This window comes from Miscanthus floridulus, chromosome 12, assembly GCF_019320115.1.
Source record: "Miscanthus floridulus cultivar M001 chromosome 12, ASM1932011v1, whole genome shotgun sequence".
NCBI classification, from domain to species: Eukaryota; Viridiplantae; Streptophyta; class Magnoliopsida; order Poales; family Poaceae; genus Miscanthus; species Miscanthus floridulus.
The window spans coordinates 62,770,520-62,787,371 of record NC_089591.1 but is presented as its reverse complement, the minus strand read 5'-3'; the positions used below and the strand labels follow the sequence as shown (position 1 = coordinate 62,787,371).

Here is a 16,852-nt window from a genome sequence, read left to right as displayed (position 1 = left end):
GTGCCTGAGGATAACAACGGAAAATTCGGAATAGTGAAAATTGTCTCCACTTTTTTTGGGTTTGTCGTTGTAGTATTTGTGTTCTCTGAAAGATTAATTTGCATCGTGGCAAAGTTTGATATAAATTTTATGACTGTTTGAAAGCTATTCTGAAGGTTGAACCGGTAAACCCCATCGCCCACAATAGTTGGTTGACAGATTTATATACTTTTGTAAAATTTGCAACTTTACGAGTATTTTTATCAGTACCCCATTATATAGAAATATATATATTTTTATAGAAGAAAAATCTTCTACCTACAGGATGTCAAAAATCCTGCATGTATGAACCACTTCTTTAAAGAAATCAAATTGTATTTCATGTATATATCCATGAATTCAGAAACCCTCATCAGGTCCCTCTGTTAAGAGTGAACTGTGTGTGCAACTTATATGTCTACTACTGTAGATGGTGATGTATTCCTACTCTGCTAATAAACTTGGTGGTCCGACCCCTTGCAAATTTACGCACATGCCGTCAATCTGTGGTAACACTAGCAGGCACAGTCTCGGGCGGCTTTAGTTTACGCTGAGCAGCGGAAACCCCAACGCTGGGTGCGGCGACAGCGGCGAGAGCGGCGGCAGACCTCGGAGCAACGCTTCCCAGTACTGCTCCGAGCTCCCGCTCGATGGTGTCACGGGGAGCCACTCGGCACGTCCGCCTGTTGTCCCTGTGGTAGTCGACGTCACCGTCGATGACGGCGAGGTGGAGGAGGACACCTGGGTCGACGACAACGACGGCGCCTCGATCTTCACCGCCTTGTTCACCACGGCGACCACCTCAACGTCGGGGTCCTCACCCTCCACCACCTGCTGGCGCTTCCGCTTGCTTGCCGTGGAGGCCTGCGTCGCCGTCGCGGGCGGGGTCCAGAGGTCAGCGCCGCGGGTGCCGACCTCGTTGGGGAAGTTGAGGATGGCCTTGGCGCCGCGCATGCGGAACGCGGCGCGGTCGTAGGCGCGCGCGGCCTCCACGGGCGTGTCGTACGTGCCGAGCCACACGCGCGAACCGCGGCGCTTCGGGTCGCGGATCTCCGCCGCGTACTTGCCCCAGGGCCGCTGCCTGACGCCGCGGTACTTGCGGAAGTCCTCCACGGCCGCCACGGCCGGCGCTGCGGCCCAGGCGTACGAGCTCGGTGGCACGGAGATGGTGAGCGGCTGCCTCATGGTGGTGGCCATGGGCGACGATGGCTCGCTTCCAAACTTTATCATCACCGGTGGCGCCGGCTCCTGCGCCCGGAACGCCGCCGCCTCGCCGACAGCAGCAGCGGCGGTCGGAGCAGCTCCTACGTCCATGTTGCCTTGATGCTGCTGCCGTGGTATGAAAGACATGGGCTGGAACTCCGGCTGAGGTGGCAGGACGGGAAAGGCGACGTCGTCGGAAACTACGACAGGGCTGGCCACGGGGACGCTGCCGTCGCCGCCGAGCATGAGGTCGTGGATGAAGTCGAGTGCGAAGCCGTCGGCGTCTCCGGTGAAGTCCATGTTCGTGTTCGTCGATCTCTCGATGGAGCTGCACAGCTGTACGTAGCGGTGGAGAGGATGGCACAAGAACACAAAAAACTCTCAGCGGCAGAGGTTGTCCCGTGTCTATCTGTTTTTGTGTGTGCGTCGAGTAGCTGATGCTCCGTGGACACGACTACGGCCTACGGGCCGGTTGCCCTGTATTTATAGGCAAGAAATCAAGCAGGGTGTACCGTGGTACCGAGAATAGTAGGAGACTGAACTACTGAAGGCCTAGGGCTTTCCTCCGGTCAGGTGAATTTCTTTGACCACCCTTGATTGGTGGACTCGCTCTAGCCTTTATGGAGTACGTCGTTATCTCGATCGTTATTAAACTTCATCTCACAGTGTATAGTGAGTCTGTTTCGCTGTTGATCGGATCACGGGAGCTAATAAGCCGGCGATGGATTTCACGGCGTGACGTGCAATTTGCCCAAGTGGCATTCTGCCCCGATAGATATTTGACGCTTTCAGATTTTACTATACTGTCTTGGGATGACTTATTCACTGCTAGCCTTACATAACTATCCAGTTGATCAGTTGTTGCTAATGTTTTTCTTTTTTTAGAGAGAGAGAGAGAGAGAGAGAGAGGAGCCGGCACGGCTAGCTTCGTTGTAACATATGTTAGTTGATCTCTTGGGCTCTTGGATCCGTGTCCTCATTGGAGACGCCCAACCCTAATATTGTTGGTGGGCCCCGTCGCACGGCGCCATAAATAGGAGGGGGAGACCGGGGCGCCGAGCACGAGGTTCGCCTGAGCCGCCTAGCACCCCACCTACAGTCCTAAACTCTAACCAATCACAGAGGGGGGCGCTTCCAGCGACGAGAAGCACCGCCACCGGCCAACGCCGCCACTGCACCGCCGTCCTTCGACATAGCACCGCCACCGGGACTTCACCAAGCACCGCGATGGCGAGCCCGTCTTCCTCCAAGGCGGCTGATGGTTTGCACCCTCTTCACCCCTCTCTTCCTCACTCTATTTATTAATCAAGTACTTCTATATGCTTCTAGGACTCACGGGTTATTCCAAGTGCAAGTAGACAAGCTAGATTTATGCCTAGAGATCTTGCTTTAACTCTATCAACATAAACTCTACTCATTATTTATTAATACAATGATACGCAAAGCGGCGCGTATTGGAGAAATAAAGAGAGCAATTACTGTGAACTTTCTTGAGTTTTTGAGCTTTGGAAGAAACAAGAAAGGATAGGAAATTGTCTACAGCTGGAGCCGATCCAAAACATAATAAATAAAGAAATCACATTTCTCGAACCTGAATCTAGTAAGATTAAAGGAGCGACCAAGCTAAGAACTACAAAGCTGGCTACAACGAAAACGCGTAATGGCTTGAAAGACGTACTGTGAATTTCCCTAATTAAGAAACTCGTGTTTGGATATATACGACAAGAGTGATTAGTGGAGGCAGGTTTGGATGGGCAAGGCAATTGTAGAGTCTGACATTGATGAATGAGCTTTGTTTCAAAAAAAAACATATTGATGAATGAGCGGATACAACACGTACGCTCTATGTAAAGCGTACCTAAATTGGCATTTTGCGGGAGGCGTGTCAACAAAGAACAGGTAGCTCGCTGGAGTATTTTGGCCAGGGCCCCAACATTTCTTCTCTTGTGGGATCCTCTTTTCGTTCCAAAACTTTAGCTTTATCCGACATCAATTTTTTCAACTTTGATCGAGGTTTTGAAGATAAATACTAGCTAGCATGTACAAGTTCAAATGAATGAAAAATATTTTATGAAAACACAATAAAAACTAATTTTGATGGTAGTTATATATTTTGCTATTAGAGCAGTGAAATTTTGAGAAGTTTGACTTAGGGTAAATTTAAAGTAATATGCAATTTATATTAGAACGGAGAGTGTAACTTCTAGTACTATTTAAAAGTAAGATCATCGAAGAAGAAAATCTAATCTCCTTAGTCACGGACCACTATGCGCTCTTTGCTAGTTTTTTTAATTATAATTAAAGTGGAACAAAATTTACCTATATTACAAAAAAAATACAAGAAACGGAACAAAACATTTTTCATGCTGCAGAGTGATTTTTTCCCTTTATGAAAGCTAATTAATTGCAAAGAGTTGGTATAAATTTTATCAAATTTCTCTGAGAACTTCCTAGTGGAAATCCGTGTTTCTGACCCCAACTTTGTCTTTAGAACACTTCCAAGTGGTTTAATTTTAGTATATAGCGGAGATATGAACGTCGTAATTCTATTGCATGCATTCATTAGTAGCAAGGAGTCACGAAGTTACTGTTTTGTTTTACCAAACACTATTTTGTGCCTTTTGCCGCGTGAGCGCTAGCACGTGCAGCCGGCTGTACGTTTAGCGATGAGCGTGCGCTCATGTTACGTACGCTTCCTGCAGGAACCTGTTCACAATCGCGATCTCAACGGATCGGATCCTCGTTTCCCCCAGAAGATTGACCGGCAGCCAGCGCACATGCTGAGGTTAACTAGTTGCCTAGTTGCTTCCTGCTGGGTGCTAGGCTGCTAGCAAATGCGGGACGTCTTGGCCTCTTGGGAGTCGTTCGGTTTCCTTGAGGGCTCGTTTGGAAAGCCTTGGAACGGCATGGATCGGGTCTCAAACCCCGCCACCCGTGGAACCAAGCCCACGCCGGGGGCGAGCTCATCTGGCAGGTCGTGGTCGTCGTGGATTGCCGTCCTGCTCTACTGGCTGATAAGCTATGACTAAAAATACTATTGATTAATTCTTTTAAAGAAAAATATTATTCGTGCTTGTTGGTTTCAGCCAACCAACAGTATTTTTTTCACAATAAACCAGCACCAGCCAGCCTAAACCAGCCCAGAAGCCAACCAACGAACATACCAATTAGCTAAAAAAATATGGTTTATAAGTCAAGCGAACACGACGCTAACCCCGCCGTTCCACGTGGGAAAAAAATCGTCGGCTGAGACGCGGAACGAATCTTCCTCCCTCTCGCGGCCTCGCGTGCCTGCGCGCGGTACGCGGCCCTTGCCCTCGCGTCGTTGCCGCTAGCAGGCGTGGACGGGCGGACGGCATGGCCTCAGGCCTCTCCCGTGGATGAACCCGGAGGGGATCGGGTGGCCACCGTGGGTCAACCACACCCCCGCGTGGGTCACATCTCCTTGGTTTGGTTCCCAGAAACGCCAAACGAGGCCTGAATGGGACCGGAAACCATAACAGCTGATCAGTTGTTATACAAATGAGTCAATCATTCAATCTAAGAATCGTTCCAGAGAACGATCAAAGCCGAACCAGCCCTTACTCTTGCTGCTACGTGTCGGTGTCGACACACACGCCTGGACGATGCACGCACGCAAGGTGGTGAGGCGAGGTCGTTTGCCCCATGCAGGTGTGGACTGGGTCTCCTCTCTCTCTCTCTCTTGCTTTATTAACTGCGCGTACAGTGACATGCATGCTTGTTGCGGCTAGTCTAGAGAGATGCATGCATCGATGCGGCTCGTTCATGGATAGTAGGCGACGGCTTTGAAAAAGTTACTCGCAGTGATCTTTATTCTCCGGTCTTTGATCTGGACGTATAGTACGTCTGCCTAACTAAATTATATCGTTTTCCTAATCTAAATTATAAGACGTTTTGATTTTTCTAAATACATTGCTTTCATCCGTACATTTCGGCATAGTGTATATCTAAGTACGTAGAAAAAATCATGAATCTAGAAAAGTCAAAACGTCTTATAATTTAGAATGGATTAAGTGTGTGCGGTACACGCTAGACTTGGTTTCTTGTTTGACAATAGTCTAGTTAAAATCTGATTAGAAGTTGGAGTGCATACAGGCGTGCGTGCACGCCAAAGGACATGTGCATAAGTGCATTGTAGGATAATACTAGGAGAGGATCAGAGGAGTACTGTATATAGCTTAGCTTAGACATGCAGCGTACAGGGTCTGACTCTGAGCCTGCGGCACATCCACATGTCAGCCATGCATGCACACTCTGCCGCGAAGGTCTCTGTTTGAGCGGCTCCATCGGAAGTTCGCCGTTGCTGACTCGAACCTACTACTACGCAGAAAAGTCTAATCCCGGAAAGATTCCGGCGGCTTAATTCACTTTTACTCGTTCTAGCTCGTGCATGTGACGAGATGCCACCAGCTGATTCCGGCGGTTGCAAAAGGACACCTTGGGCCGGATAACAATGGTGGTAGACTCGTCATGAATGGGTTTAGCGGTTACATGCATGCAAGTCGTCCATCGATTGACTTGATAGCGCCGGTAACACCGGCGGCCCCGGTACTGAGTTTTGGAATTTAGCAGACCCTACTGTAAGTTGTTGTACTGTTCCTATTATTCGTCGTTAGACTGTTACACTACGTCAGTACGTGTGAATGGTTCAATGGATAACGTGAATGGTTCCAATAGTAATAAAAATGTCAACACATTGGTTTAGACCATACGAGTAATAAAGAATGTTAAATAATATATTTTTTTCAATTGATATGAGAACTTAAGAATATCCAGAAAGAGATACAAGAATTTGTCAGATTATTTTGTGCAATTAATAATGGTCTTGTTCGCTTATGCTGAAATTTAGTTTATGTTGATGCTTATACTGAAATGTTGTGAGAGGAAAAAATTATTCCATGGCTGAAAAGTAGCTCAAGCGAACAGGGCCAATATCCAGAGAGAGAGAGACAGAGAGAAGATGAAATCATTTGGCGCTGGACCTTGGACGGAAAATATACAACTAAGAGTGCTTATCTTATTCAATTGTCGGGGATACAAAGTTACAAACAAGCTAAAGATCAACCTAATTTGGAGAGCAAAAACAGAGCCTAAATGTCGCTTCTTTGCATGGACCCTCCTACATGTAAACATTCTAACTGAAGACAATTTGTTGAAGAAGGGATGGATAGGAATCCCATTTGCAAGTTATGTTACCTTCAGACTGAAACATCAACCTTATTGCAAAGATTTCTCTTTCACTAAGCAAGTCTCTGGGATAAGATTGTGAATCGGGGAGGCTTCCATGCCCTACACACAGTTACTTCTGGTGGCTCCATTTACTCTTGGTGGAAAAGGTCTAGGGCTAAATTGGACAAATCGGTTCGTAAAGACTTCGATGGTTTAGTAATCTATTTTTATTGGAATGTGCGGAATAGAAGAACTTTTCAACAAAAGGAAGGACCTCGGAAGAGGTGGCAATGATGATCAAAGAGTCAGTTGAACAATACCACATTGCTAAGTCGACCACAAGCAGTGATGCTTAATCCTTTAGTCGTTTCGATCTCCTTCAGGTTCGTTGAGTGTTGCCTTGGTTGTCTAGGTTCCTTCGGGCTAGGGGCTTCACGGCGGGTTGTTTTTACGAGTTGTAAGTGGTTGTGCTCACTATTTATAAGTGGTGGGAGTTGGAGTCACTCCGTGGCCTGTTGTATTTATCTTCTTCTCTTCTAATAAAATACGGCAAATCTTTTGTCATCCTTTCAAAAAAAGAACTTAAGAATAATTGTCTTAACGTGGCTTCTTTATATCATAGTCATTTATATGCTTCTATGTGATTTTTATGTAATTACTAACTAAAAAATTCTAATTAGTTTAAGCAAACATGGTATTAGTCTTGGCATTTATTTCAAAATTTGAGATTAACAAAGTTGCCGTAGATGTCTTGCTCGCCACTAAAAGATTGTGCTGTTAATTAAATCCTAAAATAAACTCAGAAAAATACAAAAAAAATGGTTTGTCCGCGTGAATGTTTAAGACCTGAATTCAAATAGACAAATTTCACCTAAAACATCCAACCAACTGAGATAGGCTCGATTTGTCATGTACTCCCTCCGTCCAGAAAAGAATAGTAACTAGGGGTTGCATGTCAGTAAAAGTAGTTCACGTTTGACCACATTTCTAGTGAATAATATTCATATTTATAGGCTTCAAATCAATTTATTATGAAAATAATTTCGTATTTAATCTAATGTTATTTATTTGATATCATAAGTATTGATACTTTTTTTATTTATAATTGGTCAAACTCAAGATACTAAAACGTGGCACTAGTACTAGAATTGCGTTCTTTTCTAGACGAAGGGAGTATATACGTACATGATGGTGCACTAGAGCACGTGGATCCCACGTACGCCCACAACCTCTATGCAATTGCCTGGTACCTTCAACAGTTGACAGATCCAACGAAGAAGACAAAAAAACCCAACAAGAGAATTTCGATCGATCGAGTTACTAAACCCTTGAGCCGATCGAGGGATGGAGAATGTTGTCATGATCACATTCACATCCAAACCCCCCAGTGGGATCGCTCGCCAACTTCAGTACGGTCTAAGCTGTCCTAACCGAACAGAGCATATCGATCAGCTGGCCAGGTCAACACGTAGTACGTCGCTCCAAACGGCCGGACTGACCTGACCTTGACCCCGGGCCGCTTCGGCCGGCCGGCGGTCCGCGGATCGCCGCGGGCCCGATCCAATCCTACGTGACTCCCGGCCGCGGACCGCGTCCTAGCGCGGAGCCCTTGATCTCGTTGTAGACCTCCTCCACTCCACTCTTCACTCTTCAGGTCGTTCCTGTCCGAGTCCGACGACGCGAGAGTACAACAAGTCAAGAACTTTTGATGCGCCCGGCCTTGCGGACGCTGCCAAAGCAAAGATATTTCCATCTCCGGATCTCAGGATCTGGCATCACATGACTACACGAGGGATAAGGCTGAGGTCCTCCACACGCAGAGTTTACGTAGGTTTTGTTTCTACAGTGTAGCTGCATGTGTTGCTGGCACTCAACTTTTGCATGTCACGGGATCTATGTTATTCGTGCTCTCTATATAAAAAAACACGATTAGTATATTAACGAGATAAATCATTTTGAGTTTAATTAAATTTACAATGTTTACAGTTTTACAATTAGTATGATAACTTTGCTTTGGTATAATACTCTCTCGACCACCCATTCTTCTCTAAGACCAGTTTTAATGGGGTTTCATGGGCATTAAAAAAAATTGACGTGGCATAATATTGATGAAGACAGATTTGGTAAATGTTTCATGGGATGAAATGAGTTTCACTAGGGATGAAACTTGTCTACACTGTTTTCCAACACATAAGAGTCTAGGAAACAGTGACATCAAACCCCCACTAAGACCTATCTTAGTGAGCAGTTTCGCGTTATTTTCAAAATTGTCATATAGAATTAAATGAAACGTGGATAAAACACTCACTCTCAGTGAAAAGTTTCATTCTAGTTTTCAAAGACATTTAATTTAATGACTCAAAGAGAGTTAGTAGTCGTGTCAAGAGAGTTTCATCTAGACGAAAGCTTACTTCTTCTCTCTCTTCTTAAAAATGTTGACATGTCATAAAATTAGCTATATGGCAGTCTATTAAATGCAGATAAAACTCACATTAAACTCTCACTGAGACTAGCCTAAGACTGACCTAATCTTGCGCTTGGTCACCCCCTCTGTCGACCTCGCCCACCGGTGAGCCTCCATTGCCTGGTTGATGGTGGCGCCGCTGAATTGCCTTGTCATCCACGACTCCGCCACCGTTGCCAGCCACCGCCCTAGGCATCCTTCCAAACCCAGAGGGCATTGGAGTCCATACTCGAATCCTAGTCTCCATACCGCTGCCGCTGGTTCCGTCAATTCCATGACATCGACAACGACAACGAGGTTATTCACCAGCTCACCTCTTGACACGTGTTCGTGCGTTGCTAGTAGATGTCGACACAGGTGCATCGAATAAAGGATTTGGTCATGTGTTGTTCCTGCTGTATATGGACATCTTGATCATCTCGTCGTGTGTTGTCTTTGTTGTCTTTCATGAGAAAATGACTCAAATTGCAAAAAAAACCCCTTCCCCACTCATATAATGGCACCATAGCCCATATAAAATGATCACAACCAAAGACGAAACACCTATACTTTAACGGTGAGATTTTTTAATTCTGTCCTAAGTGAGCTCTCACGGGGAGTCCGACCCATCGCATTTCATAATAAAATGCAACCAAGGCTCGATTAGGCCTTATCCATCGGCCAGATTGATGAGACCAACGTTTGCTGTCTCTCTGCTCTGTTGTCTAGTGTTATTTCATAGTAATTTCCTTACCTGTATCTATCTACACAGTACATTTGTAGTAGCAAAATATTCTACTACTGGAGCAGTACGTCTTCTAGCAAGGACTGTCCTTGTTTATTGCAAAGTGAGCCCAGGTCCCTTGCAGCATTTACGTACCACGAAAGCTACTACTACCTCCGGTTACACACACTAGGCAGCATGCTAAAAGACATGCGAAGATGATTAAAAAGAATCGGGAGATTTTGACTGAGAAGTAATAACACAGGAGCAGCTGAGTACATGCCAACGCGTTCACTATCCTACGAGAAAAATACAGTATATGGCGCATCAGTTCCGTTACGAGAGATACGTACTGGTATACTGGTATATTTGACCACGTTCCTTGGGTAATAACGAGTAGACGAATAAAGTAATCCACCGTCACCGGCTCACGGCTAAGTTCCAACCAAGCGAAATCGAGCGGCGATGTTACACTTGCGTTTGCGTATACATATTCACGCAGGATTTAAAACTGCAGCATAGCTTTGAACGTTCTATATATGCATGGATGGATGGATCGATCGCGTGTCGTGTCACCACTCTGCATCATCCACGGCCTTCTTCAGAGCTGGACCAGAACGGTGAGCACATGAATGCCAAGTTCCAGAGGAGTGAGGACTCTCGAGTTGGGAGTGCCCACGGGATTCTCATCAGGGGAACTCACCCGGAAGGTGCGTCTCAGACAGCTCACCGGACCGAGTGTCCTCGGCCCGGAAAGCGATCGCTCGAACAGCAGTCCAGTCGACCGCACGGACCGCTCAATCGGCCGAACTGGCTGTAATAACGAACTCTGGCTACAGGCTGACCGTGACCGATCGACCTCTTCATACGAGACTAAACCGGTTTTTTTTTTCTCGAACACACAAAAGATTTGCACGTCATTGTTTTAAGATAGAGAGAAAATTTGATGCAACAGGTCTGAGGGTCTAGAAGGTTTTAGATGAATGCTCGGACCCTCACTGGTGCAGAATATAACTAGGCTGTTCAATTGGACAATAGTCAAGACCAAACCGCCTGATCGGCAGCAGCAGAGAGTATATACCGCTTGATACGTTGGCTCGGCGTACACCGGCCGGGGAGATGGATCGAGTTCGTTCTGCGTCGTCACGTGACGACAAATTAAGCGCGCGGGGAGTTGGCAAGGTCACACTACCGGTTTCAATCGTGCGGCAACAGGCGAGGCAACCAAAACCGCGAGCGCAGCGGCACGCCCTGGTGAGTGGTGACCCGGTCAGGGCGCGGTCGCCACTTGAGTGAGAGCCCGGCTGGGACGATCGAACCAAAGGGAAGCACACGACGTGATCGAAGAAACGGCTTCGGGGCGCTGGGGCTGGGAAGCAGACCGTGGAGTGGAGCACGAAAGAGAGATTTGTCAATGGTGGTTAGCAGCTACTAGAGGGCCTAGAGCTAGCTGCTCCTGCGTCTCGTTGTTTGGGAGACGGCGCCGGCTGCATGCACCCTGTTGCCGGACGGAGCAGGACAGCGGTGTATACGTATGGGATGGGATGGGATGGATGCCATGTCTGGCCGGACCGCCGGATGGAACACGATTACTAGCTAGGGGGCAGCGGGTGTACGTAGTCTACGGAGTAGGTCTCTGCCACCTTCAATGCGAGCCGAGGACCTCGCGGGCTCTTGCTGACAACAGAGACGGTGTGGAGTCGGGACTGGATCATCGCCTCATCCAAGCTTTCAACAAAATGGCGTGTGTTTTTCCGGATGACAAGTTTGAACAGGTGCCATCAGCATCAGCACTGGTAGGAATGAGGCTCAGCCCACTGTAGGAGTAGCACAAACCAGGCATCATACATCACATCACATGATTTGGAGCATTCTGCGATGAGAATATTCGGTGCTTCCAAAAAAATTTCCCAAAAAGGTGCTACAGGTAGCATCACATCGAATCTTGCGATACGTGCATGGAGCATTAAATGTAGACGAAAAAAAAACTAATTACACAGTTTGGTTAGAAATTACGAGACGAACGTTTTGAGCCTAATTAGTCCATGATTGAACACTAATTGCCAAATAAAAACAAAAATGCTACAGTAGCCAAATTCCCAAAATTCGCGAACTAAACAAGCACTCAGCCCGCGACACTCGAGTAGGGCCTTGTTTAGATTGGGGTTAGGAATCAGTATTTGGCACTGTAGCACTTTCGTTTGTATTTGACAATTATTATCCAATCATAGCCTAACTAGGCTCAAAAGATTCGTCTCGTATTTTACAATCAAACTGTGTAATTAGTTATTTTTTTATCTACATTTAATACTTCCATGTATATGTCCAAAGATTTAATGTGATGAAGAGAGAGTGAAAAAACTTACGATCTAAATAAAGGTTCAAGAGATGGGCACGGAATTGATTGTGTCATGTCGCAAAAAAAAATTGAATGTGTCAGGTGAGCCAAGATAAACCGAAACGGAAATCTGCAAGCCTCAAAATTTGTCCACACTCAAGACTTTTCAGATTCCGGCAGAGACGTTCAGGTTATTTTGTTTAAGAAAAGAAATAGAGCTAGGAGTAGGATTATCTGAAAAGTTCGGGTCGAGTAAGGTTTATATCTTTGACAAAAGCTCTCGCTTTCCTTCCGAGTTTTGTTCTGCCTATTTTCTATAATCATTCCAATTCCATTCGATTCGTTTGCTACTAGATTTGCAGTTTCCCTTTCATTTTCTAATCATGCTTTCCATCAAAGGAAAAAAGTTATGTTCTTGTCATCAACTGTTGCAGTGGCCGCAGAGTGAGGAGACATGAAATTTTAGGGGAAGGAACGTGCGTAAGGTCCTGTGACAGAAAACACAGGCAACTCACGGTTAACCAAACACTGCCGATCCCTCTTTTGATCTGTTCGTCAGGACTGAAAAATACTGTTCCGGCTGATTGTTGTGAGAGAAAAATACTGTTCTGGCAGGAACGTGAATAGTGATCTTGTGAGTGGCAGAACTAAGCCAGCCGGCCGGCTTAAAGCCAGCCGAACAGGAGCTTTGTTCACAGGGCATGATTTCATCATCAACAATGTTATAGATGAAACGGTTCAAAACAAAAGCTGCTGATACGAGATTTCTTCATTTTTATTATTAAATAAAATAACTAATAAAAAGGTAAAAAACAACTGTACTAAAATTGTACAAAGTATCAGTCATCTTTTTTTTAGAATTAAAAGATTAAGAAAATCATTCCTCTCCACTATATCACATGGTTTGTGTCATCTTAAGTTTTTTTTAGTGGAAACAGTCAGTCAGCTAAGATTTTTTTTAAGATGCCCCAAACAGGTCCCCAAAGCATAGAAAGGCCGCGATCTGGGCCCTGGGGCCTGGGCTCGGCTACGTCGCCACCAGCTTCTTTTACTGGATTCCAGCTTTTGGGCCGAGGCCCGTGACTTCCTTTTCTCCTAGTTTTCCAACAGCTTCTATCGCGAGCCCGGCAAGTGAAAGCGACCACTTATTCCTGACTCCTGACTTCCAGTAATTAAGAACAAATGGAAATTGTTCCCGGTTTGAAATTTAAAGTGCAGCATTCACATAAAAAAATATAGAAACGAAATATGTTCCCAGGAAAACAAAGTAGAAAATTTTTCCTAACAAGTATGCAAAGTTCTTGAATGAAGCATATAAACAACAAATATTAGCTTCACCCAGTCACCCTTAACGAGGAAAATATTTCACAAATAAATAAAAACTAATTAATATATTAATCAATAAGTTAAAAATGTTCCGTTAGTTGAAAGCTTGCGTTCTACTCCATCCGTAGAAAATTATAGGTCACTTGTGTTTATATCAAGGTCCCTGTTTAACACAGCTCAGCTTCACTAGCGAAGCTATTTTTTGAGGTTTTAGCTTCGTGGGCAGCTTTTTTGGTGAAACTAAAGTTGTTTTGGATATCCGTTTGGCAAAATATCTTCACATGATGGACCAAAAGAATAAAATAACCCTTAACTTTTCTTTTCCTTCTATATTCTTTCGTCATCTTCTTCCTCGCTCCTATGCCCCCAACGACCACGCCACATGTGCCAGGTGAAGCTGAGATAAGCTACTTTTTTCCAACTTCATCCCATCACATTCCTATGTGAGAGCAGAAAAAAATAAGTTTCACTCATGAAGAAACTGTTTTGAAAAGGGATGCTTCAAAAAAATATCTCACAGCAGCTCATGGTGAAGCTATGCCATACAGGGTCTAAGTTAATTTTTCTAAATTTAGGCCCCGTTCGCGTGCCCTTAAACCCGGCTTGATCCGCTTATTTTTTTATCCGGAACAGTATTTTTCTCTCACAAATTCATCTAGCATTCCTCCAAACTATCCAGATTCCTCCAGAATTCAGCGAACAGACCCTTAATCAGTTTGATAGAAAAATACACGGATATCTACATTCACTAAATTTTTCATGGAATATGTCTAGGCAAAATATTTATTTGAAGGCATATATGTAAATGTAAAAAACATAGACCAGTTGTTATAAACTTGATCAGAGTTTGACTTAAAACAACTAATATAAAATAATTTGAAATGGAGCAATGTTGGGGGTGTGCCCCACCTATGGGCACCATGTGCGGCTCGATCGCCATCCCAGTTTCTTGCGGAAGCGAAATAAGGAGAGTTAGACCCTGGCGCACTCAGCACTTCGCTATGATAAAAGGCGAGAGGGCTGGCCGCGTGTGAAGAGAAGGATGTGTCGAAGCCCCTTCTCGTCGCAGCGAAGTAAGGGCGGCGCTTGCCGTCCTATTCTTAGAATTCTCTTTTCGCTATGACGAAAGGGGGGACTCTGCGGCCAGGATCAGGCCGTGCCGAGTTCTTTTCTTTTGCCCTAACGACTGGCTCGCTCACAATATAGGTTATTCACTCTGGCGAATAGCTGTTAACAGGTTTGGTTGATTGTTTCTGCAGGTTTCGCCAGAGGATTGCGTGCAATCGGTCTCGGCTATTCGCTCGGGCGAATAGCTATTAACAGGTTTGGTCGATCGTTCATGTAGGTTTCACCAAAGGAGGGCACGTAGTCGGTCTCGGCTATTCGACCAAGCACGCGAATCGAGGAACCGACGCGACGGTTCACTTAACCACCTCGACGGTTCAAATTTCGAGAAACAGTTACACGGCGCGATAACCAAAAAACAGTTATGCTCCGTCCCAATATATATATAAAATAAAAATAAAAAATATAATAATAAAAATATAAAATAATAATAATTATTATCATTATCATCACAATATTAATAATAAATAACAAAATAAAATACACACACGTATACACGTATAGCAACAACATAGACCTCCACCCTTCGCCTGGGACAGCGTACGAGCCCCACTGCAAGACAGTCCTATAAATTCACGAGGCAAACGTGCTCGTATCAAGGGCCTCCTCGCACATTTCCGAGGGGCTAATGTTGGGGGCGTGCCCCGCCTATGGGCACCCCGTGCGGCTCGATCGTCGCATCGGTTCCTTGCGGAAGCGAAATAATGGGAGTTGGGCTCTAGCGCACTCAACACTTCGCTATGATAAAAGGCGAGAGGGCTGGACGCGTGTGAAGAGAAGGATGTGTCGAGCCCCCTTCTCGTTGTAGCGAAGTAAGGGCGGCGCTTGCCGTCCCATTCTTAGAATTCCCTTATCGCTATGGCGAAAGGGGGGACTCTGTGGTCGGGACCAGGCCGTGCCGAGTTCTTTTCCTTTTGCCTTAATGACAGGCTCGCTGACAATATCGGTTATTCGCTCTGGTGAATAGCTGCTAACAGATTTGGTCAATCAGTTTCTGCAGGTTTCGCCAAAGGAGGGCTCGTAGTTGGTCTCAGCTATTCGCTCGGGCTAATAGCTGTTAACAGGTTTGGTCGATCGTTCCTATAGGTTTCACCAAAGGAGGGCGCACAGTCGGTCTCGTCTATTCGCTTGGGCAAATAGCTATTAATAGGTTTGGTTGATAGTTTTCACAGGTTTCACCAAAGGAGGAGCCACCCATCTTTGCATGGCCGACAACTTCTTTCATCGTGGGCCCCACCCAGTCGGTTGGACTAGGCGACATAAGGCGGAGCCGGTCGGGACCTATCCGGGTTCGGCGTTACTCGATGAAGGCGGGTACTCTGAATCGCGAACAAGCCCAAAGCTACGGGGAATATTCTTCGAATTTGTAGTAGTTGAGAGGGCATTTACGTCCTATGAAAAGCCTACGGGCATGTATAAATAGCCCCTATTGAGGGAATATAAGAGAGAGAAACAAGTTCAATAAAATCGTTGATCTTCTTTCGCTCGAATCTTATTTTATCCACTTCTCGTGCTTGATTTCGCTTGAGTGGCAACCGGTGTTCGAAGGTCATGGCCTAGAACAACATTGATGCCCACCGTGGTTGTTGCTTGAGCTTATAATGCCATCAAAGAATACGAAGATAACGACAGGTAAAGCAGGACCATCTTCGGCTGCTGTCGTTGCGGTGGCAGCGGAAGCCGCCGCATGAAATGATGCAGCAACAGCTATGAAACCACCCGTGCCGCAGCCACAGATGGATAATACCGTAGCGCTAGGAGGGCGAGAGCAAACGCCAGAAGACAACGTCAAAGAAGTCGAGATCGACCAAAATGGCGATGAGGTCAAAGAAGATGAAGATGGCGAGATCACTGAGCAAGCAAGAAACCTAAAGACCCTGAATCAGTACCAGCAAGACATCCTTAGACTCCAGAATGAGAAGGAGCAGCTACTCAGGCAAGCCGCTACCCGTAACAGAGCCAAACAGACACAGAGGGCAATTAGGGAAGCTGAAATCCAGAGGGATAGATTGGCGAGAGAAATTCAAGGACCATAGGGAGCAGGAGCAGGAGGTGCCATCCTGTTGGCGAAAACAATGTAATACCAAATGATAACCTCCAGGAAGTAGAGGAAAGTGCATATGACCCCACTTCACCTTTGTCAAATGAACTTCAACTGTATCCATGGCCAGCCGGCTACAAGCCTCGCATTCCGGTCTTCGATGGAAAGTCAAACCCGAGGAAGTTCCTCGCGAGATATGAGACCGCGGTAAGATTAGCCAGGGGAGACACTCAAATCCTCGCAAAGTCACTCATCATGGTGGTCGAAGCAATCGCACATGATTGGCATACTTCGTTGAATGCCATTATCACCCATCGGGTGCGCTCGCGCGCACCCTCTGGCAAATTAACTCCGACGAAATCGAAAACACCCCCCAGGCGATTCTGTCCAAATCACCCGGGGGCTCGGGGGCTACTGTCGGGGACCTAATACCAGGGTACCCCA

At 45.9% G+C, this 16,852-nt stretch overlaps 1 protein-coding gene across 1 annotated transcript; it reads right to left on the bottom strand.

The window, feature by feature from the left end:
• Positions 1 to 556: 556 nt before the first annotated feature.
• Positions 557 to 1,633, bottom strand: LOC136498646 (ethylene-responsive transcription factor ERF104-like). The gene has a single exon (XM_066494532.1). The coding sequence runs from the start codon at positions 1,519 to 1,521 to the stop codon at positions 559 to 561; it is 963 nt and encodes a 320-aa protein (XP_066350629.1). The 5' UTR covers positions 1,522 to 1,633; the 3' UTR covers positions 557 to 558.
• Between the last annotated feature and the right edge of the window lie 15,219 nt (positions 1,634 to 16,852).